Source organism: Bufo bufo, chromosome 5 (assembly GCF_905171765.1).
Source record: "Bufo bufo chromosome 5, aBufBuf1.1, whole genome shotgun sequence".
Classification (NCBI taxonomy): domain Eukaryota; kingdom Metazoa; phylum Chordata; class Amphibia; order Anura; family Bufonidae; genus Bufo; species Bufo bufo.
Window position 1 is genome coordinate 42,649,340 of NC_053393.1, and position 24,465 is coordinate 42,673,804.

Genomic DNA, 24,465 nt, shown 5'->3' on the forward strand with positions numbered 1-24,465 from the left:
TCTAAATGCCTCCTTCACTGCAATACAAAAACTTATGGGAGCTACAACATGGACTGCACTTGAAGGGTGAAGATATGTTGGCCATTTGTTCTGTGTGTGTTCCCTTGTTTGTTCTTCACCAGGATGGTCATGGTTTGTTAGGACTCCCCCCACTTCAGCAACTGTCTACATCCCAGTTTGCGCATTGTTTTATCCCCTTTCTCAGGTTAACTGACGGAACTCAATACCGGAAAAGAAAAACGCTAGTGTTTAAGTACCCTAAAACATAACAAAAAGTATATAAATGTAGTATCGCTGACCCGCAGATTGATGGGAACAGGTCATTTTTATCATATAGGAAACTTTGCAAAAACAAAATCTGTAAAACAATGTGAAACAAATGTAGTACCCCAGAGAGGACACTACCATTCTTACACCTAGCTACTGTCTCTAATGCCTAGCAGAGAATATAATCTGTGTATTTATTTCCAGGCCTTCTGATACTGTGCTTTAATAATGTTGTTATGCATTTGTTATATATTGTATTTCATCCACTGTGCCTGGTTGTCCAGCAGGTGGCAGTGTATCTGGCAGTGAGTACCGTTAGATAGAATGGAACTTACCCTTCTATTCTCCCCTTTTTGGGCAGAAGTGGGCGAGTCCTGCTTCCTACCAAGGGAATGGTTGGAGGAAGATATAGTGGAGTCAAGAGTGGAGAAGTTGAGAAGTGGAATGGAGAGTTGGAGCAAGACAATGAAGTAGCATGGTGTGGTGAGGGAGTGTTTCCTCTCACTGCTGTAGGAGCTTTGGGAAAGTAGCTCAGAGAGCAGCTAATTCCTGATATATAAAAAGACTTAGAGGCAAAATGGAGCCAAAGACCCCTACTCAGCAAGATGGGTCATAGGATACCTCACTCTGATAAGAAACAGTAACTGAAGCTGAGAGGAGCCAGAGTGAAGCCAGAGATTGGCACAGCAGCAGGGCGATAAAGCAAAGTATTCAAGTTTACCTGCCAGTTTACCCTTAGCCTGCTGGAGCCAAGAGAAGATCAAGTATTGTTTGGATGACACAAGTTTATTCAATTAAAAACCGTTAAACTTTACCAAGCCTGGACTCTACTTACTCCACCAAATAGAACTCATTTGTTACTGTGAAGCCTAACCCCAGGGAGTGACAGTATTAGGGGCACAACATACCACTTGGCATTCCTAAACACTGGGACCTGATAGCCCTGGGGGGTGGCCCGTCGGGCAAAAGTTATGGTTCTCGGAAGGTGAGGAGGAAAAAACGAAATGCCTGTAAAGGGAAGGAATCTATAGGACACAGGGTACAGTGGCAACAAAGGGCATCTCTCAGTTTGGAGGACTGAACATGTTCATGCATTACATAGACAGCCCATTGATGTCAATAGTAATTGTAGTGCTACTGCAGGGAAACGGATCGCAGAATCAGAACCCCTGATCAGTAAAGAGAGGAGACATCTGGGTAAGAATAGACCATCCTCACCTCTCGGGCTGACATCTATCTCTGTGCAGCATACACAGAGTCTCCATACTTCAATCCTGATAGCTTTGAGATTCTACAGAGGGGAACCGCCCATTTCCAGGCAATGTTCTCATCTATGGAGACCTCAATGCAAGAACAGGGAGGGAGAGGACTATTGACGGAAACGTCTATATATTGGGAGCGGACATCAACTGTGACAGCTCAGTGTACACCGAGAGGAACAGCTATTAAAGGCACAGTAAATAAAAGTGGCAGAAAATTGCTGAACTTATGTAGATGCCTCTGACTTCTTGATGGACATACCCTAAACTCCCATATAGGCAGAAGTGTGGTAGATTACTTCATCACAGATATGGACCCCATAAATGTTGGTGGCTTCATAGTCACGCTACAGACACACCTGTCAGGCCACAATCAACTGCTCTTTTAGATTAAATCCACAAGCAAACCACTTGCACAAACACCACAGCAGACCGACCTCTTCAGCCTGCCTCCATCTTTTAAATGGTCCAAGATGTCAGCCCCAAAGCATATAGAGACCATAAACAGCGCACAGATCTAGGAGCTGAACTCAGAAGGAGTAAATCTTGCGGTAATTGACTTTAATAATATACTTTACACCATGGCGGAAATGTCCGATCTCAAAAGATGCAACAACAAGAGGCCAAGAAAGCAACAACCCAACAGTTGGTTCAACCAGGAGTGTAAAGATATAAGGAAGGCACTAAATATGGCCTCAAATAGGAAACACCAAGACCCCAGTCAGGGGAAAGCCTACAACAACATACAAAGGCAATATAAAACCATCCTCAAAAAGAAAAAGCAAGGCAATATCTGAACCAAGCTTCTCCAAGACGCTCTCCACGACAACTCCTTCTGGGAACTATGGAAGCACATGGACAAAACCAGTAAGGACACCAACCTCCATGTTTAAAATGGCAACATGTGGCTCCAGAACTTCAAGGATCTTTACAAAGACATCTCAAGGGAGGACCAAAGCCCAGAACAAAGAGAAATCACGAAAAAGCTGAAGGATATGGAGGAGAAAATCAAGGATTTCCAAAACCCTCTGGACACACCGATCACACTGCAGGAGATAATAGAGAGGATCTCAGTGATAAAAAGTAAAAAAGCCAGCAGCCCAGATGGGATCCTTCCAGAAATGGTCAAATACAGCCGGCCGGATATCCAGGCCACAAGTGTAAAGCTCAATGTTGTGCTAAGAGTCAGCTACTTCCCCCAGAGCTGGAAGCAGGGCCTCATCACCCCCATACACAAGGACGGAGACAGGTACAACCCGGCCAACTAATGAGGGATATGTGTCAGCAGCAACCTGGGGAAACTTATCAGCAGTATCCTGAATAAGAGGATCCTCAGCTTCCTCACCCAGCACAATGTCTACTCTTCAGCAGAAACCAAGCAGGCTTCATGCCAAACCACCACACCATGGGCCACATCTACACCCTGAAGAGCCTCAAGAGCCATGTCCACAATACAAAGCATGGAAAGACCTATGACTACTTTGTGGACTTTAAGAAGGCCTTTGACTCAGTGTGGCACCCGGGCCTACTCCTGAAACCTCTCGAAAGCAGAATTGGAGGAAAAATATATGATGTCATCAGAAGTTCCTACACTGAGAACAGGTGCAGCGTGAAGGTAAATGGGAGGAGAACTGCTTATTTCTGGCAGAGGTGAGGAGACAAAGAGGGCTGCAGCCAGAGGTGTAGCTATAGGGGGTGCAGAGGTAGCAGTCGCTATCGGGCCCAGGAGCCTGAGGGGGCCCAAAGACCCTTGTGCCATATAAGAAGACACCGGTATTATAGAAAGTGCATGCTGGTCAAGTTACACCTCTGGTGGCTGGAGGGAAGGGGTTAGGTCAAGAATTTGGCATTGGGGGAGGGGGGTGACGTTTCAATTTTTAACTCAGGCAGCAGGAAGGCTATGTGTTTCCCTGCCCCCGGCCACAAAGCACTGAGGGAAGGGGGGCCCAAGCTGAACTCTTGCACCAGGGCCCATGAGTCTGTAGCTACGCCCCTGGCTGCAGCCTCAGTCCAACCCTGTTCAACATGTACATCAATGAGTTGCCGGTGGCGCTGGAGTCCTCCTCAGCACCCAGTCTTACCCTTCATGACAACGAGGTGAAATTTCTGCTTTATGCAGATGATCAGTTATGGCCAGTTTGCCGTGTTCGCCCGCGAACACATGCAGGCTGCCATCTTAAATCACAAATCCGGCGAGGCACAGGTAAGTCCTTACCTGTGCCTGCACCGCGAGCCGGTCTGAAACAAATGCGGTCACCGGGAGCAGGCAGTTCCGAGAACAGCCACCGGGGGCCTTCATCGGGCTGCTCTCGGAACTGCCTGCTCCCGGTGAACGCATTTGTTTCAGACCGGCTTGCGGCGCAGGCACAGGTAAGGACTTACCTGTGCCTCGCCAGACTTTTGATTTAAAGGGACACTGACAGGCCAAATCAGCATATTTAGTTATATATATGACATTACAGGTCTTATACAGTCTATTAAAAGCATCTAAGTATCCCCCCTGTCCACCTTATAAATACCGAAAAATAAAGTTTTATAACCTGCCTGTCTCGTCACCAATCTGCCCAAGGGGCGGCGTTTCATCTCAAAATGCGCCCAGCCAGCCGCTCCCAACTGCCGTTCTGAAGCCCCGCCCAGCTCATCAATATTCACTTCACTGGGCGGTGGCTAAAACTCTCCACAGTCACGATCCTGCGCATGGGCAATTGAATCCTCCTGGCATCGTTCATGTCTAATCTTCTGCGCCTGCGCCCCGCCGTGGTTACATCGCGCCTGCGTACACACTCAGCCTGCCTCGAAGAAGCAGGCTGGGTGTGTGGGTGTGTACGCAGGCGCGATGTAACCACGGCGGGGCGCAGGCGCAGAAGATTAGAGTTTTAGCCGCCGCCCAGTGAAGTGAATATTGATGAGCTGGGCGGGGCTTCAGAACGGCAGTTGGGAGCGGCTGGCTGGGCGCAGTTTGGGCAGATTGGTGTCCGGACAAGCAGGTTATAAAACTTTATTTTTCGGTATTTATAAGGTGGACAGGGGGGATACTTAGATGCTTTTAATAGACTGTATAAGACCTGTAATGTCATATATATAACTAAATATGCTGATTTGGCCTGTCAGTGTCCCTTTAAGATGGCAGCCCGCATGTGTTCGCGGGCAAACACGGCGAACTGGCCATCACTGCAGATGATCTTCTGCTACTGTCACCAACTGAGAAAGGTCTCCAAGATAACCTGAAAATTCTGGAGAAATTCAGCACCACATGGGCACTGCCCATCAATTCAAAGAAAACGAACATCATGATGTTCCAGAAGAGAAACGAGAAAGCAGCCAGACATCCTCTCTTCTTGCTAAACAACTGTCCTCTTTCAGGCCCTACCTGGGCCTGAAATCAACCAATCAGGGAGTTTAAAAAAAAGCCATAGAAACTGTCAGAAACCTTCTATGCCATCAGAAGGAGTCTGTATCTTCTCAAAGCACCAGTGACCGTCTTAAAATTCTTGATACCATCATCGTCCCAATCCTCCTGTATCGCAGGGAAGTCTGGGGCCCAGACACATACCCAGAGTGGGCAACTCTGGGCAAATATTCCACCTAGAATTCGGCAAACACCTTCTCCAGGTCAATAGGAGCACTTCTAACAGCACTTGTTGAGCAGAACTGGGCAAATTCCAACTTTACCTTGCTGTCCAGAAGAGGGCGCTATCATTCAGAGTCCATCTGCATAGCAGAAGTCCCAGCTTCTACCATCACAAAGCCTTGCTACACCAAGAAGCCCCAGAAAAACGAAGAACCCTGCAACAAGTCACCTTAACCCAGCCTGCCCAAGCCACCAACCAATACAACCTGACAAAGCGGGCAATCCAGAGGATGATACACAAGGGCAAAGAGAAGTATGTCAGCGTCTGGAGGATCGACATAGAACATCACAGAAGTTGACAGTATACTAGAGCCTGCAGAAGTAGTACAAACTGGCCCCATATCTGGAGAAACTACCCAACCCCAGAGACCGACAGATCCTGAGCCAGTACAGACTTAGCGCCCATCGGCTGCGGATCGAATCTGGGCGCCACCGACAGAGGTACAAGCCCAGAGAAAGAAGGCTGTGCCAGCAGTGCGACCAGGAAGCCGTGGAGGATGAGGACCACTCCTCAGTCTCCTTCCATACTTCACCACCATGGAGGAGGAACAGACTCCTCATACTGCTGGGGGAAGAGGAGAACCCAGCGGCCATAGCAGCACAATATATTACTGCCGAGAGGAGCCTGATATGTCACAGACTCTTAGGCCCCTTTCACACGAGCGAGTTTTCCACGAGGGTGCAAGGCGTGACGTGAACGCATAGCACCCGCACTGAATCCTGACCCATTCATTTTAATGGGTCTGTGTACATGAGCGGGTTTTTTTCACGCATCAGTTCTGCGTTGCGTGAAAAACACAGCATGTTCTATATTTTGTGTTTTTCACGCAGCCCTGGCCCCATAGAAGTGAATGGGGCTTCAGTGAAAAGAGCATTGCATCCGGAAGCAAGCGTGGATGCAATACGTTTTTGATTGATGGTTGCTAAGATTTGTTGTTTTTAAACCTTCAGTTCTTTATCACACGCGTAAGAAAAACGCATGAAATGATAGATAGATGATAGATAGATAGATAGATGATAGATAGATAGATGATAGATAGATAATAGATAGATAGATAGATAGATAGATAGATAGATGATAGATAGATAGATAGATAGATGATAGATAGATAATAGATAGATAGATAGATAGATAGATAGATAATAGATAGATAGATAGATAGATAGATAGATAGATAGATAGATAGATATGAGATAGATAGATAGATAGATAGATAGATAGATAGATGATAGATAGATAATAGATAGATAGATAGATAGATAGATAGATAGATAATAGATAGATGATAGATAGATAGATAGATAATAGATAGATAGATAATAGATAGATGATAGATAGATAGATAGATAGATAATAGATAGATAGATAGATAGATAGATAGATAGATAGATAATAGATAGATAGATAGATAGATAGATAGATGATAGATAGATAATAGATAGATAGATAGATAGATAGATAGATAGATAGATAGATAGATAATAGATAGATGATAGATAGATAGATAGATAGATAATAGATAGATAGATAATAGATAGATGATAGATAGATAGATAGATAGATAGATAGATAGATAATAGATAGATAGATAGATAGATAGATTTTCTTTTTTTTGCAGCGGTGATACGTTGTGGACCGCTTGGTATGCCCAACATGTCAAATATTCAGAAAATGTTCCCCGGTGTTCCCTCCTTAGTGACCCGCATTAGACGCAGACATCGGCCCCCGCCCTGTCCTCTTTCCTATGGGTTGTGTGGCCCGGGGGGCGGTGCAGGTATTGTTTGGCGGCACAGAGTGATTGTCAGGACGACTTGTAGGGCGAGTTCTGGTAAAATCTGTTCCTGCAGCAATAAAAGGAGCATTGTGAGACGTCAGCAGAGATGTTTTGATGGTAAATTCCTTCCTCAAAATCCTCCGCACTTCATATCTACTTGTTAGTTTATCACTAACTCCCAGGTGTAAGTGGGCCCTTGGGCAACAGAAGTACACAGGGGCCCTTGTCTGCGCCACCAGACCCAGGAGCAGTGGGGCCACAGGACAGAATTTGATCCTTCGAGCCGCACCAAATGCCGAGTCTGAGCTCTGCGCCAATAAAGACCAATCACAGAGAAGAGCAATCCATAGTGAGGGAGCGGACCCCTGCCCACCCATCAGTCTTATTACAGGGGGTTTGAATCCCCCGTAAAAATAACAAACAGTGATATATTAATTGTTTCATTCCGGCGCCAGGTCCACCACCCTGCAGCTTTGCTACAACATCACGTCATACATTACTGGTAACGACTGGCTGCAGCAGTGAAATACTTACATGCAGTACATACTGACTTCCGCCACTGCTACTGGCTTTTGTGGTCATGCTCCGCTGCTGGCTTTTGTGGTCATGCTCCGCTGCTGGCTTTTGTGGTCATGCTCCGCTGCTGGCTTTTGTGATCATGCTCCGCTGCTGGCTTTTGTGGTCATGCTCCGCTGCTGGCTTTTGTGGTCATGCTCTGTCCACACTTCCGCCGTTCCAGCCTCTATGAGCCCGAATAGAGAGCTGCTCTGTAAGGCTGGCTATACAGTTTAGATAGCTGTCTCTCCAAACCCCCCTATACAAATACGCACTGGCCGAGTGTGCATGTGTTCTCAGCGGGGAGGGGGGACACATCTGGCAAGGGCTTATTTCCCCGGAACAAAAGGATTGGACATATTTTATCCAACTACCTGATCCTTCTCTCTCAAACACTGCCCATTGAGGCTACATGCACACCACCGTATGTGTTTTGCGGTCCGCAAATTGCGGATCCGCAAAAAAAACGGATGAAGTTCCGTATGGTTTTTTGCGGATCCGTTTTTTTTGCGGATCCATTGAAATAATGCCTATCCCTGTCCGCAAACTAGAAAAAAATAGGACAAGCGCTATTTTTTTTGCGGAGCAACGGAACGGACATACTGATGCGGACAGCACACGGTGTGTTGAAATGAATGGGTCCGCATCCTATCCGCCAAAAAAACGGATCGGACACGGAAACAAAATACGGTCGTGTGCATGAGTCCTGAGGGATAGTCGGGACATCACCGTCCATATAGATGGTCTGCCGCTCCCAATAAAATCGGCTGCTCAGCCAATTTTTACATAGATTGCATAGATAAAATTGGGCTGGGCATAACATTTTCAATAGATGGTTCCGCAAAAAACGGAAACGGAAGACATACGGATGCATTTCCGTATGTGTTCCGTTTTTTTGCGGACCCATTGACTTGAATGGAGCCACGGAACGTGATTTGCGGGCAATAATAGGACATGTTCTATCTTTAAACGGAACGGAAAAACGCTGCTCCATACAACTCTATGGCAGGTATGGAAAACGCCAAGTTGTGTAGACCACCGCCTCCCCCCCCCCCCCCCCCCACGCTGATGGGTAATGGGCAAGGCTCCATCATTTTGGCAATCTGTGACAATCCAATTCTTTAACCCCTAAGAGACCTAACATTTATCACCATTCTGGAAAAAGCTGAGTGACCCACCTGAGCAGTAGAGGCCGCCATGATGTTGGTGACCCAGCTCTCCCTGGTAAATATAATAACATATAATATTATATAGATACAGAATATTAGGTGAAAATACCCGCATGGATAACGCAGGTGACAGGTTGTAAACAGTGTGTATGCGTCTTAGACACAATAGTGCGGGATACGGGGACAGTTCCCCGGGACGTCCAGCAGGGGGCGCCGGCGCCGCCTCCCATTATCCAGACGGAAGGGGAAGAGGCAGGCAGTGCAGAGCTTGACAGAGGAGGTTTTGTGCTGCAGCTGCAGGTCTCCAGCCCCAGATCCCGGCTCCTGCTCCTCTGCTTCAGTCCCTGAGTAATCCACTGGATCTCTCCGCTATGTCCTGCAATGGATCCTGCACTGGGGGGTGATCCCGAGCCTGTGAGCTGCCTGAAGAAGGGTTTGTAGCTGTGAGGGGGGATCTGCACAGCCCATCCCTCTGCTTGGCTCCTCTTCTCCTCTGACTACAAGGATCTGCAGACAGGAGAATCTCATCCTCCAAGGGGGGGTCTGCTGCCTATCTACAGGGGATCCTGACTGCTGCTCGTCCGGCTGGATTTGCCCTTGCTTCCTCTGGTTTGATCCCACAGTGAAGATGGAGGCTGTGATAGAGAAGGAGTGCAGTGCCCTGGGGGGTCTGTTCCAGACCATCATCAGCGACATGAAGGTAGGAGGATCAGCAGGGGGGGTTTAACCCCTTCAGTGCCGCTAGAAAATCATTAATATTGATCGTTGGGGGTAAATTTTGGCATCTGGGGCATCGACCATAAACATTGGGGGGTGAATCCGGGCAGTGATCGCAATGTTGGGGGGTACGTCTTGGAATCGATCTGGGCAGCGATCGCAGCATTGTGGGTAAATCGGGGCAGCGATTGCAACATTCTGGGCAGCGATTGCAACGTTGGGGGTAAATCTTGGCATCTGGGCAGCGATTGCAACGTTGGGGGTAAATCTTGGCATCTGGGCAGCGATTGCAACGTTGGGGGTAAATCTTGGCAGCGATTGCAACGTTGGGGGTAAATTTTGACATCTGTGACCGGTTACGACATCTGATTGGCACTTAATAAATTATTGGTAATACTGGGTGCTCCCTCGCCAGCTGGGTAGCAATTATCAATGTCCAGTCCCATGGGCAGGGGCATCCCGGCATTTGTGTCCTCGTTACTTTTTCCGCTGTCAATCTTCTATTATGGGGGGGGGGGGGGTTCTCATTGTGTCTGTGCCGCGAGCGATATCCAAACAGCTGATCAAATTCTTCCCCTGGGGGGGGTGGGGGGGTAGAGAGAACAGGTGTCAATACTGGAGGTCTGGACAGGGGGGTGGGGGGTCACCCTCATCATTGGGACCACCTATAACATATTATTTGGTGCTGATTTTGACCCCCATTTGTCTATCATATCCCCTTACAGTATTCCATGGTTAACCCTTTCCCCTGTATCTAGGTAAAGGGCTGACACATGAGAGTCCATCGCTGTTTATTTTGGAACCAGTAGTCTGTTTGTCAGCCCCCCCATCCCCTGCGATTTCATGTATATGGGGCAGGACTGAATTCATGTTGCTATGGTGTGAGGAATTTGCAGCAGTGTTAATAAAGGGCCCCGTGCACGCCGCCATATAGCGGATCTCTATAGGAATGTATTGTGTGGTTCCTTTTGTTGCTGCATTGCTGGTCGGACCCTCGGCCAGTATATAGATAATCCCCGTATACACCGCGCACACGCTCTTTGTATGCACTGCCATAGGTCACACTTGTCACCAGGCGGGCTGCTCGGCTGATAACGATTCCACCGCAGCATCGCCGTCCTTCTTCCTTTCATCTCCTGTAATAAGGAAGAATTTACACACGGCAGATTTCGGTCTCTTTCACACGGTCGGTATCTGTGAGCCAAAACCAGTAATGGACGCTTCAGCGTAATGGTGCTGTTCTGTGTTTTACGACCCGCTCCTGGTTTTGGCTTCAAAATACTGATGAAGAATTCTGACCGAACACTGACCAAATACTGAAAGAGGCCAATATCTGGACTTCAGCGCTATAGATCTGAACGGGGCTGTATTGTCTGCAGGATACAGAGGAATGTGCACAAACCTGACGTGTGTGAATATAACCTCAGACTCTGCTCACATCTAGGTTGTTGGGTCCGGTTTCTGTCAGAATTGTGAGTTAGGGTGCGGTATTACATGAAGGGGAAAAGACACCCGAGAAACCGTACAGACCCAGTACAGACCCATGTCAAAGTGGCTGCATCATATCCTTCATGAGCCAGTAAAAGTCTATCTATCTATCTATCTCATATCTATCTATCTATCTCATATCTATCTATCTATCTATCTATCTATCTATCTATCTATCTATCTATCTATCTATCTATCTATCTCATATCTATCTATCTATCTATCTATCTATCTATCTATCTCATATCTATCTATCTCATATCTATCTATCTCATATCTATCTATCTCATATCTATCTATCTCATATCTATCTATCTCATATCTATCTATCTCATATCTATCTATCTCATATCTATCTATCTCATATCTATCTATCTCATATCTATCTATCTATCTATCTATCTCATATCTACATGGAAAAGGTCAGGCAGCACTCCTTCAAACACAGCTGTAGTTGTGTGGGTGCCCGCGGTGGTCCCTCGATGCAGGACGGAATCAGTAGAAAAAGAAAGTCCGCAGCACTCCTTCAAGTAAAAAATGTGCAATTTATTCACACATGTCAACAAAGACAACGTTTCGGTCCTCTCACAGGGCCCTTGACTTGAGAAGGGCCCTGTGAGAGGACCGAAACGTTGTCTTTGTTGACATGTGTGAATAAATTGCACATTTTTTACTTGAAGGAGTGCTGCGGACTTTCTTTTTCTATCTCATATCTATCTATCTATCTATCTATCTATCTATCTATCTATCTATCTATCTATCTATCTATCTATCTCATATCTATCTATCTATCTCATATCTATCTATCTATCTATCTCATATCTATCTATCTATCTCATATCTATCTATCTATCTCATATCTATCTATCTCATATCTATCTATCTCATATCTATCTATCTCATATCTATCTATCTCATATCTATCTATCTCATATCTATCTATCTCATATCTATCTATCTCATATCTATCTATCTCATATCTATCTATCTCATATCTATCTATCTATCTCATATCTCTCTCTCTCTCTCTCTCTCTCTCTCTCTCTCTCTCTCTCTCTCTCATATCTCTCTCTCTCTCTCATATCTCATATCTCTCTCTCATATCTATCTCCCTGTACCGGTTTCTCTTTCTCCGGTGCACTGTAAGGACTTGGATTAGTGAGGATTTTACATCACTCTGTCAAAAATTGGATTAGTGGCTAATAATCAGCGGGGACGCTGTGACCTCCGTGTGACGTTATATTCGGTATCAGCATCTTTAATATTTGGGAGATTCCTAAATCAAAAAAACATGGTCTCCTTGTTCCTAATTGGTCCCTGATTGATTATTGCCTCATATTCACAGCACATTTATTAGTATTTTAGGTCCTTTTTAGACATGAGAAGACTCTCAGGAGACTGAGCGACATGAGGGGAGGAGGGAGGACCAGGAACATGGTGATATCCGCCACACAGGCTTGTAGGCTGAGGGGGAGACATTATGTTTGGCGCACCCCTCCTGGTGTTGGTTGGGTCTGCGAGCTTCACTTTCTCTGACCCAGTAGAGGACGGGTGTTTCGGGGTGTTTGCCCCTCATGAGTAGGGAGTAGGTTTCTGGCTGGTTTAGTGAGATGCATTGGAGGTACTGGCTCTCCTTAAAGGGGTTGTGCCACAAAAAATATTCTACATTTTTCAAACCAGCACCAGGATCTGAATACTTTTGTAATTGCATGTAATAAAAAATTTAGTATAGCCACTGAGTTATTCAACAAAATGCATCTGTATAGCGCCACCTGCTGTTTGCTCTTTTCCTTATTTCTTTATCCGTCTCACTGAGGTGGTCGCACGAGCTCCGTTTAAAATATTCATCTGCCACCATCCATATCTTCTGTTAGATGTACATTCTAATGCTTTCGGTCTGATCTCCATACCGTCTACCAATGTGGAGAAATAAGCCTTATATTTTTATGCAAATTGAATATATATGGAATCCCCCTTTTAAATATGGACATTTCTGTAATGAAGAATCGTGGGGGAGATTTATCAAACCGGTGTAAAGTAGCACTGGCTTAGTTGCCCATAGCAACCAATCAGATTCCACCTTTCATTTTTCACAGCTCTTTTGGAAAATGAAAGGTGGAATTTGATTGGTTGCTATGGGCAGCTAAGCCAGTGCTACTTTACACCAGTTTGATAAATGACCCACCTGTGGCTGTGGCGGTATCTTAGGTGAAGCTTTCAAGACAAAGCCTCTGAAATTCTCGGTGCAATGTCTTTTTTCCTGTTTACTTCAACATATTGGACCTTGAAGAGTCCAGAAGGTCTTGAGCTGTAGGGGTTCTCCTTTAAGGCGGCGCATCTTCCTGAAGGCCACAGGATAATGACATTTACTCATTATTAATGACGTCCTCTGTCTCCTGTTATCGGTGATGTCTGTGGTCATTTATAAGCAGAATGATTCAAAATGTGTGAACATGGCAGAACCGGCTGTGTACTGTAGAGCTGTAGGCAATCTGTGTGCCGCCATAAGGTGCACACATATACAACTGCACTATGGGCATATTCTCCCCTATAAGTAATCCCGCCAGGGGAGTTACTTTACAATATGGCATCCAGTGGAATGAGACAGGATTTTTGTAGGCATATGGAGGTAGATACCTGGGTGCCATATTGCGGCACACTACAGCTTCAGCTTGTACAGAACCGTAATATGACTGTCTACATGAGCAACGAGAGATGCCTGTCCATCACTGGAGTGGACATTACGTTGCTTCATCCTCTATGGCTCATTTGTCTTGAGAGAATAGTTTTTGTTTTTTTCTCAATTTTCACCGGAGTTGTCCAGAATAAGAAAAATGTGTCTGCTTCTGGAGTACAGCGCCACCCCTGTCCACAGGCTGCATGTGGTATTGTGGCTCAGCCCCAGTTACTTAAGTGGAGCTTAGTTGCAGTAGCAGATTCCACCTATGGACAGCTGTGGCACTGTTTCTGGAAGCGGCCATGTTTTTTCAAATTCTGTAAACCTCCGTGGCAATTTTTGGCTGCAGAAAAATGTCGGTCTGAACAGGCTATCCCTTGACTAATGTAAAAAATGAAAATCAGACATCATATAGGACATGACAATCTTTTTCTAACAAAACTAGAACCAGCCCTGTACCTCACATGGATCGAGAGATCTCCTCATTCATTGATCCAATTGCGTGTTCATTCTGCTGCAGCTCTCTCCCTATAACAGCTCAGGGGGCGTGTCCATGCTCTCCCTATAACAGCTCAGGAGGCGTGCCCATGCTCTCCCTATAACAGCTCAGGAGGCGTACCCATGCTCTCCCTATAACAGCTCAGGAGGCGTGCCCATGCTCTCCCTATAACAGCTCAGGAGTCGTGCCCATGCTCTCCCTATAACAGCTCCGGAGGCGTGCCCATGCTCTCCCTATAACAGCTCCGGAGGCGTGTCCATGCTCTCCCTATAACAGCTCAGGAGGCGTGTCCATGCTCTCCCTATAACAGCTCAGGAGGCGTGCCCATGCTCTCCCTATAACAGCTCAGGAGGCGTGCCCATGCTCTCCCTATAACAGCTCAGGAGGCGTGCCCATGCTCTCCCTATAACAGCTCAGGAGGCGTGCCCATGCTCTCCCTATAACAGCTCAGGAGGCGTGCCCATGCTCTCCCTATAACAGCTCAGGAGGCGTGCCCATGCTCTCCCTATAACAGCTCAGGAGGCGTGTCCATGCTCTCCCTATAACAGCTCAGGAGGCGTGTCCTTGCTCTCCCTATCACAGCTCAGGAGGCAGTTGAAGGATGAAACTGAGCATGTGCGACCTTCTCGTTGAACTGGACAAAGAAACATGAAAAGAAATAATCAGCAGGTGGCGCTATACAGATACATTTTATTGCATGGCTCACTGGCTATACAATTTTTTTTAATTACATGCAATTGCAAAACCATTCAGATCCAGGGGCTGGTTTGAAAACTGTAGAATATTTTTCATGGGACAAACCCTTTGGGTAACTACATTTTGGTCTGTGTACACCTATGACAAGACGTACACCGGCTGTGTGTGTATTGCTGCCCTGTATCGGTGTTGTTTCCAGCTGATTTGCATGTCCCATTACCCACAATCCCTTGCAGTAGTCGATGTTCTCCCTCAGCTACGTGATCAGAAGGCTTCAATGGTTAATGCCCAGTTAATCTCCGTTAAGCGAGCGCTGGGGTTCCTGTGCTTCGCCCGCACATTGGCGTCGTTAACGCGGCGGCAGGGGTTGTCATTTTGTTGATGGTGAGCGGAGGGTAATAAAAATCTAAGTGATCTCGAATTATATTCGTTACACAGAAAGCGTCGTCTACTCAGCCGGTTTCAGCTTTCGACGTTCTTTTTGGATAATAACAGGAGAATCAAACAAAATTTTAGGAATCCCTGTGTGGGGGGGAAGGGAAGCGACAACCAAGATGAGCAATTTTTTTGGGGGAGGGGGGGGGGGGGGGGGTGATAGAAGAAATCTGTCAAGGAGGCCAAGAATGGTGGGGTGCTCTCCCCCTGTGACTGCCGCAGCTTCTAACAGAAGATATGGCTGGTGGCAGTTGTAGACTTAGGGTCCATTCAGACGTCCGTAGTGTTTTGCGGTCTGCAAATTGCGGACCGCAAAACACTGACGCCGCACATCGCCGGCACTTAATAGAGTATTCCTATTCTTGTCCGCAGCTGCAGACAAGAATAGGACATGTTTTATTTTTTGGCGGAACGGAAGTGCGGATGCGGACAGCACATTCCGTTCCCATTGAAAATGAATGGGTCCGCACCTGTTTCCGCAAAATTGCGGAACGGATGCGGACCCATTTTTTGCGGACGTGTGAATGGACCCTTAAACTGAGTACGTGCGAACATCTCATTGAGATGAGGAAAAGAACAAACAGCGGGTGGCGATCCTTCCGTTCCTGCAAAAAGATAGAGCAAGTTCTATCTTTTTGCGGCGCGGAATCACGGAATGGAACCCCAGAAAGCACTCCGTAGTGCTTCCTTAGTGTTCCGTTGATCAAAAGGATCAGGCATGTTGAAATCGATCGTTCTCTCCCATGAAACCTGACGTCAAGGGAGACTAGGAGGCCTCCATGCACATTAGGGTTCGTTCACAGGAACGTGTGATGCCCGTTGCCATATTGCAGACCTCATTTGCGGATCCGCAAAACACGGGCACCGTTCCGTGGCCATTCCGCATCGCGGATGCGGACCCATTTCATTTCAGTGGTTCTGCAAATCGGGAGATGCGGAATGGCCATGGAACGGTGCCCGTGTATTGCAGATCCGCAAATGCGGTCTGCAATATGGCAACGGGCATCACACGTTCGTGTGAACGAGCCCTTGTTTTCAGTGTAATGTTCCGCTGCTAGAAAATTCTTGAGTGTTTTTCCGCACGAGATGCAACTTTTGCTTTCCACGAGATGTTTACGTCTGTGATCTGCGCGCCCATCTGTATTTGCTTTTGGCCACGTGTATATACAGCGTCAGTGGAAGATTCACCGCGTAGGTCCTCTTATGGACACTCCCGCTCTCGGGGGCATCGTTACAAAATGTGACCCCTTCAGGGGATGACCAGCTACGTCAACGAGTGTGACTTTTATAACTTCCTACCCCGTAAAGTCGCATACCTTTGTATTGACTTGATGGTGGACGGTTTTCACCAGGTCCATCAGGTTTGAAATACTAACCTGGTTTACGCTCCAGTCTGTAGATTCATTAAAAAAAACTAAAAAAATAAAAAATTTGCTCATTACAAATTTGTGCTAGCTTTCACTGCTGCCGACTGACGCTAAAAATGCTGAAAATGACTGATTATTTCTGACGACTGGTCCCATATACAAGGTGGGGGCGCTCGCGATGGATTATATTCTTAAACTAATAAGTCAATAAAAGGTGTGAGCAGATCTACCGCGTAGGGGCGGCGCCCGGTTTTAATATAAACAGGGGCCGCGTACCGCTGGTGAGGGAGCCTTTGAATTCGACACCACGGCAGAAGAGCCTGTGTCCTGTGTCAAAGCGAGGAAGGCAATTAAAGGGCACAGTTATTGTTTGTGGGTCAGAAAAGGTCGCCCTTGTTATTCTAAGGTCCCTTGTTAGGGATCTGCTGAAATCCAAGCCACTTGTGTTGGGAGACCTGGACCTCTCCGTGTTATTTTAGGTTTATTTCCCACAATGGTCCATTCTCTCTTCCTTCCCTTTTTTATTTTTTTCATACGTGCAGGAATTTAGGTGCGTGAACCGGTATGCGTTCTGGAGGGCGGCTTTTGCGATCTTGCATATTCGATATTTATAATACGCCTACCTACGCCCCCCAAATCGTGGAGGTTTAGAGTATAGAAAGGGATCCCACCACCCTATTGCGATCTGCATGGTCATGGTCTTGAGGCCTTACTGCAACCATCTGAATGAGGCCTTAGGGTGTTCCGGAAAAACGGATCCGGTTTTGCGGTCTGCGCAGACCTTTAAAAATGTGAAAAAGATAAATACCGGATCCGTTTTTTCCAGATGACAACCGGAGAGACGGATCCGGTATTCCAATGCATTTGTGAGACGGATCCGCATCCGGATCCATCTACAAATGGTATCCATTTGCATACAGTTTGCCGGATCTGCCTGCCGGAATCCAACAACGCAAGTGTGAAAGTACCAGTCAAAGTGCCGATTTTAAATAATGCTGGAGCGGTCGTCCGAAAGGTGAAATGCGACTTAGGCTACTTTCACACTTGCGTTGTTGTTTTCCGGTATTAAAGGGTTTCTGTCAGCCCACAAAACTCATTTTTTTTTTTTTGGATAGTTAGATTCCTTATAGGGCGATATAGGAGAATATAATAGTCTTACTTACTTTCATGCGGCCGATTCTTTATAAAACGAAGTTTTATAATATGTAAATGAGGGCTCTACCAGCAAGTAGGGCGTCTACTTGCTGGTAGCCGCAGCAGCAATCCGCCCCCTCCTCTTGTTGATTGACAGGGCCAGCCGTGATCTCCTCCGGCCGGCCCTGTCAGTATTTCAAAAATCGCGCGCCTCTGGTCATTCGGCGCAGGCGCTCTGAGATGAGGAGGCTTGTCTCCTCAGCACTCCCTCAGTGCGCCTGCACCGATGACGTCTTCTCTTTCGGTGATGTCATCGGCGCAGGCGCACTGAGGAGACGAGCCTCCTCATCTCAGAGCGCCTGCGCCGAATGACCAGAGGCGCGATTTTTGAAATACTGACAGGGCCGGCCGGAGGAGGAGATCACGGCTGGCCCTGTCAATCAACAAGAGGAGGGGGCGGATTGCTGCTGCGGCTACCAGCAAGTAGACACCCTACTTGCTGGTAGAGCCCTCATTTACATATTATAAAACTTCGTTTTATAAAGAATCGGCCGCATGAAAGTAAGTAAGACTATTATATTCTCCTATATCGCCCTATAAGGAATCTAACTATCCAAAAAAAAAAAAAAGGAGTTTTGTGGGGTGACAGGATCCCTTTAAGATCTGGCAGAGGATCTGAATACCGGAAAAAATTGTTTCTGTTTTGTCCCCATGCAACGGAAAGAGATAGGTTCAGGATGTCTTCCTTTCCGGCAGCATTACGTTTGGGACTGGACAGAAAACCGCTGCAATCTGCGGATTTGCGCCCGGTCATAAAAACTGATCTGGCACTGAAAACAATGTTTGTCAATGGTAACGGATCCGTTTTTTGGGGAGCCTAAAAAAACGGATCCGTCACCCATTGACTTTCAAAGTATTTAGCGATGGATCCGTTTTTTTCCCGTTTTGATTTCACACAATTGCATCCTAACGGAACGGATGAATCCCGATGTGCAAAATCAAAATGGATCTGTTTTGGCAGAATTAACAAGTAAAAAGTAAAAGTACCCTTTTGGGGGGGGGGGCCAGGATGAAGAGATGGGGGCAACCAGGTCAGTTTTATGAAGGTCACGCAATATTATAGGACATAAGAGATGGCCTAGGACAGTGGTGGCGAACCTATGGCACGGGTGCCAGAGGCGGCACTCAGAGCCCTCTCTGTGGGCACCCGCACCCTGGAAAAAGTCTATGGTGTACCAATATGCCTTAGCCTTTTCCTGCCCTTCATCAGCGCAGGGCGCACTGTAAACAGCACGGGCAGCGCACTGAATGTAGGCAGGATATTATAGCTAAATGATAAAGTACATGGAAGATCTACTATATTGGACTGTAGTATTTAGGGTAAACTGCCGTGTTGGCACTTTGTGATAAATAAGTGGGTTTTGGGTTGCAGTTTGGGCACTCGGCCTCCAAATGGTTCACCATCACTGGCCTAGGACAACCGTGTATAGGTGCGGCACAGGAGAACACGTGGAGACTGCGCCCTAGTTTGAGTAGCTGAGATGTGGCCAAGATTTGGGATTTATCCAGATTTTTTCCCACCACTAACCTCACAGAAGACATGAGTTCTTGGCTAAGTGTGCGTGTGTTCTGAATGGGGTGGGGAGAGTAGACTGCCGACAGACACCTTTGTCAGAAGGATCAGACATGTTGAAATCCAGCAGCCTGTTCTTTCTCTATCCCATCAGCTGCAGTCAGGGAAGCATCAGGAGACCCCCAAACACATCAGGTGGTTGGGTGGTCCAGCTGAAATCAGTGGCTGAAAATTGCCTAGATTAGGCTGTTTGTCCCTTAGGTCGAGGACAGTAAGTCGCAACTACACTGCAACATGTGTCGCGCGACATTTTTTATAATGGTAGTCTATGTGACATGCTACATACTGCGACAGTCGCAGAAAACTCCATCTGGAATGGATTTTTTTTGCGACTGTCGCGTTGCAGTCACAGCATGTCGCAGTGCGACACCATAGACTATCATTATAAAAATTATCGCGCGACATTGGTGCGACAAATGTCGTCATGTAGACCTAGACCTAGCCTTAACCAAAAATTGGTGTCAGGAGGCCCCAAATGGCGGTTGACTGATCCTCTGATATCGCGGGGGCTGATAGAAGTCTAGATGCACACTTGGCTCAGCTGAGCACAAGTAAGGGTCCGCCATGTTACAATCCAACGGTCTGATCTTTCTCCCTCCCGACCAGTGCTGGTGGAGGAAAGTCAGGAGGCCCCAAAACAGCTGTTGACTGATCCACTGATATCAGACCTATGTCCAGATCATGCTGTTTGCCTCTGACTGTTTTGTAAACTTGCACACTTGGCTCAGCTGAACATGCATTTTTATTTCATCAGGGATATAACGGCACAAGTATGGATCATCCATATTGAAATGCGACATTTCCTATGCCTTTATAGTACAGACCTGCATTACATGACGGATCCCAGTTGTGTTGGGTAATTCGGCCAGCTCTAGCATACTTTCCTTCTCTACTTTGCAAGACTAAGTCTTCTTTCATACGGGCGTTGCGGGAAAATGCACGATTTTTCCACTCAAGTGAAAAGCGTTTTAATGTGTTTTGCACGCGCGTGAGAAAAATCGGCATGTTTGGTACGCAGACCCGAACCCGGACTTCTTCATGGAAGTTCGGGATTGGGATCGGAGTTGTGTAGATTTTATTATTTTCCCTTAAAACATGGCCTTACTGGGACCATCTGAATGAGGTTATAAGGGAAGATAATAGCATTCTTAATACAGAATACTAAATAAATTAGGGATGGAGGGGTTAATTTATTATTTTTTTTTAAATTAAACTCACCTCATCCACTTGTTCGCGCAGCCCGGCTTGTCTTCTTTCTTCTTCTTTGAGGACCTGGGAGGAAAAGGACCTTTGGTGACGTCACTGCGCTCATCACATGGTCCATCACCATGTGACGTCACGAAAGGTCATTTTCCTCCCAGGTCCTCAAAGAAGAAGAAAGAAGACGAGCCAGATGAGGTGAGTTTAATTTTATTTATTTTTTTAACCCCTCCATCCCTAATTTACTTAGTATTCTGTATTCAGAATGCTATTATTTTCTCTTATAACTATGTTATAAGGGAAAATAATAAAATCTACACAACACCGAACCCAAACCAGAACTTCTGTGAAGAAGTCCGGGTTCGGGTACCAAACATGCCGATGTTTCTCCCGCGCGTGCAAAACGCATTAAAACGCTTTGCACTCCTGCTGAAAAATCGTGCATTTTCCCGCAACGCCGGTGTGAAAGAGGCCTAAGGCAGCAATGTCCCGACTCATCACAGGCACGATTGTGTGGGTAGAGGCCCTGGAAGTGGTTTATAACAGACTGGGCTTTTTAAAATCCAACATGTCCAACCTTTCTTTAATAGCAGCTTTCCTGCCGTTCCTTGTCGTTTACTTTCTGGTCTAATATCTGTATGGTTAAGCAGAGTAAATATGGAGCAGCAGATAACAGACACATGACATGCCTCCCCCATTACGTGTGCAAACCACACATACGTGTCCTAGCCAGCCCCTGGCATTCCTGATGACCCACATGTTTGTCATGGTTGCAGGTGCTGCAGTTTACATTAAGCACATAGGGGTTGCTGGGACTGCCCTTTACCGTATGCTTCATTGGGTCCCTTCTCCTTAGACTTGTGCGATCCTGCACCTTATTTGTACTAGGTATTTTCCACAATGGCTTCAGTATGTGGACCGGGCCAGTACCAGCGCACTACCGGCTGCTTTTTGTGCTCCTTATTGCTGCCCATGGATCTTACTACCCTAACGAAAGATACAGAGATCCCTATGACATTGTCATTGTTGCAGTCGAATTGGAACGTTTGGCCCGTAAGAAACTTGGCTAAAATTGATCCCCAGACGCGCTCTGCACCCGAGCCCACCAACATTTCAGTTCCTGTTCATGAGACATTTAAAGCCTGACCCCCAAATAAAACAAAATCCCCAATGAAGGCCTCTCGCCCATCTAAGCCAGTTGTCTCTCCTCTGCACTGATGAGGGGCAATCGCCATGAAACGGGCGTCTTCAGATGAGGTGCTGGCTTGGGGCTCTAATCCCAAGTCAAGTCTCAAGGCCTGTTTAAAGGGTCGAACATTGACTTAGGCCTCTTGCACACGACCGCATGGCTTTTTCAGTATTTTGCGATCCGCAAAAAATACGGATGACGCCCCTGTGCATTCCGTTTTTTGAGGAACGGAACAGCTCCCTGATAGAACAGTACTATCCCTGTCCATTATGCAGACAGTAACAGGACATGTTCTATCTTTGAACGGAAATACGGAAACGGAAGGCATACGGAGTACCTTCCGTTTTTTTTTTTGCGGATCCATTGAAATGAATGATTCCGTATACGGAACGCAAAAAACTGAACGTAAAAGGAAAAAAAAATGTTTGTGTGCAAGAGGCCTTAGGCTCCATTCAGATGTCCCTGGTGCATTGCGGATCTGAAATACACCCGGCCGGCACCCCCCGTAGAAATGACTATTCTTGTCCGCAATTGCGGACAAGAATAGGGCATGCTTTATTTTTTTCCGGAGCTGCGGACCGGAAGATCGGGGCCGCACTCCGGAAATGCTGATGCGGAGAGCACATAGTATGCTCTCCGCATCCATTCAGTCCCCTTGGAGAATGAATGGTTCCGCACAATTGCGTAACGGATGCGGACAATACTTGCGGACATGTGAATGGAGCCGTAGAGGACTGCAAACTTCAACCTGGTAGCACCAGAGGCACAGCTTTATTTTCATTGATTTTTTTTAAAGTGAATTTGCATACAAATTTATAAAAATAAAAAATAAGACATGGACGGGTGCCTTATGTGGTTTGTGGGCCTAGTCTCCTATCGCAGACAGAGCTGTGGGGGAGGGCTCCTGCTACCGCCAGTTGCCTTACAGCCAGCACCTCCAATTTGTCTTTTGTTGATGCTGGTCCTGATGGTCCCATTTTGCCCCTTACCACCTATTTTATTAATGATATTTTCTTACGTTGTTGCATTAATAAGTTTTGACAGGTTATTATGTCGTGCAGGTCAGCAATCAGCTGGATTATTGACCTTTTCAATGCTAATGTATGATAATTGTGGCGTATGACCACAGCGCTCGGGGGCTTTTTAGGTCGAGCACAGGGCAAGATAAGAAGAAATTCCCCCACTGATGAAATTCCCCCACTGCTTCACTGCACATGCACTGCATATCAGACAGGGTGCACTGTCCTTTGCTTCTCTAATTTGCAGGACGGACATATGGATGCGGACAGCACAGAGATGACATCCATTTGCGAACCCATACAAATAAATGGGTTTCAGATGCGGATGCAAAGTACGGTTGTGTGAATGAGGCCTTGAGGCAAGGTTTTCCCAGTAGGGCTTCAAGCAGGCTTGGATCTGTGATGTTCGAGCTGCGACGGGAAGGAGAAGCAGAGACCTGATGCTACAGACAGGTTGCAGGTTACAGATCGCAATTATGCGGAGTCAAAATGCACTCAGAACTTCATCTGATTTATATAATGCAGTAAGGTTGAATGCTGGTGTGATTTTTTGTTTTTGTAACCGGAAAACCCCTTTTAACAGTACAGCAGTGGCTGGCTTTTTTCTAGACAGTTTATGAACACTCAAACCCAGATGCATAAGGACCTGCTTGTGGTTTGGTGGCCTCCAACTTGGGCCAGATTCTCGGGAGGGCAACTGAACTGTCTGTGTGTATTTTGGAGTGTGGGAGACCCGGGAAGAACATACAAACTCCATGCAGACCTTGTCTTCGGTTGGAATCCTACCCTAGGACCCCAGTTCTACAAGTGCTAATCACTGAGCCACTATGTGGCCATTCTCCCAACCTTCAACCAGGTGTTGTCCTTGATCAGATTTGTACCTAGGACCCGAATTTTCCAAGACAACAGTGCTTACCACTGAGTCACCGTGTGGCCCCTTCCTTGAAATTCAACCAACCCTTCTCCGAACCCAGCAGTTTTTCCTATATCTTGGAGCTCCATGCTGGTATCACCTAATACTCTGCACACTGTTTACATACTGCTTCATAGAGCTTTGGATAGGTTTAAGCAAATACCGTCTATTAAAGGGCCAGTGCATTCGCGGCTCAGGCGCCGTTCTGTTTTCATTTCTAGTTTCTTCTTCTTTTGTCGGCTTAATAATAAACCTAAAAGATGGACTGATTAAATACAGCCGGCAAACAACAGCCTCCTGTCTCAGGCAGCACACAGAGTGTATGCCAACACAAGTCTGATAGTGGGAGGGTAAGACGAGGGTCACGTCAGGCCTTTTCTTACATCTGCTGGATTGTTTACTTAGCCCCCCTCCTCCATGTCTATTAATTGTGACGGATTTAATTATGACTCTAAAAAGGGAGGGAGTCGGGCTGGCTGATCTGCACGTTTTTGTTCCAACTGGGGAAGATTCACTGACAAGTCTTGTTAAGGCTTTCGAGACCGTCAAGTCCAATTTTAGTTGGGCTAGGTTTGTTAGGTGGCTACCGATACAACTTCCAATGGCACTGATTGGCAGTATAGGTACCAATCAAAAAGCTCCCAACTAGACGGCCATGGAAGTTCGAACCTGGATTCCTCTAAAGCAGGGGTGCACAACCTGCGGCCCGGGGGCCACATGCGGCCCTTGATGCCATTCTGTGCGGCCCCAAATCATCTGGTAACAGACATGTATGCCTATGTCTTGTGGCTGCTCACATGTATTTTTCATGTATTTCTCCCATTAGATGGAGTCCTGGAAGT

The 24,465-nt window shown here is 46.6% G+C and overlaps 1 protein-coding gene across 3 annotated transcripts in view; it reads left to right on the plus strand.

The window, feature by feature from the left end:
- The first annotated feature begins 8,924 nt into the window (after window positions 1–8,924).
- MTSS1 (MTSS I-BAR domain containing 1) overlaps window positions 8,925–24,465 on the plus strand; it is a 121,275-nt gene continuing 105,734 nt past the window's right edge. For all 3 annotated transcript variants that reach the window (XM_040431670.1, XM_040431671.1, XM_040431672.1), the window contains exon 1: window positions 8,925–9,356. In XM_040431670.1, coding sequence (XP_040287604.1) covers window positions 9,285–9,356 — 72 coding nt within the window. In that variant the 5' untranslated portion in view covers window positions 8,925–9,284. The remainder of the gene's footprint in view (window positions 9,357–24,465) is intronic.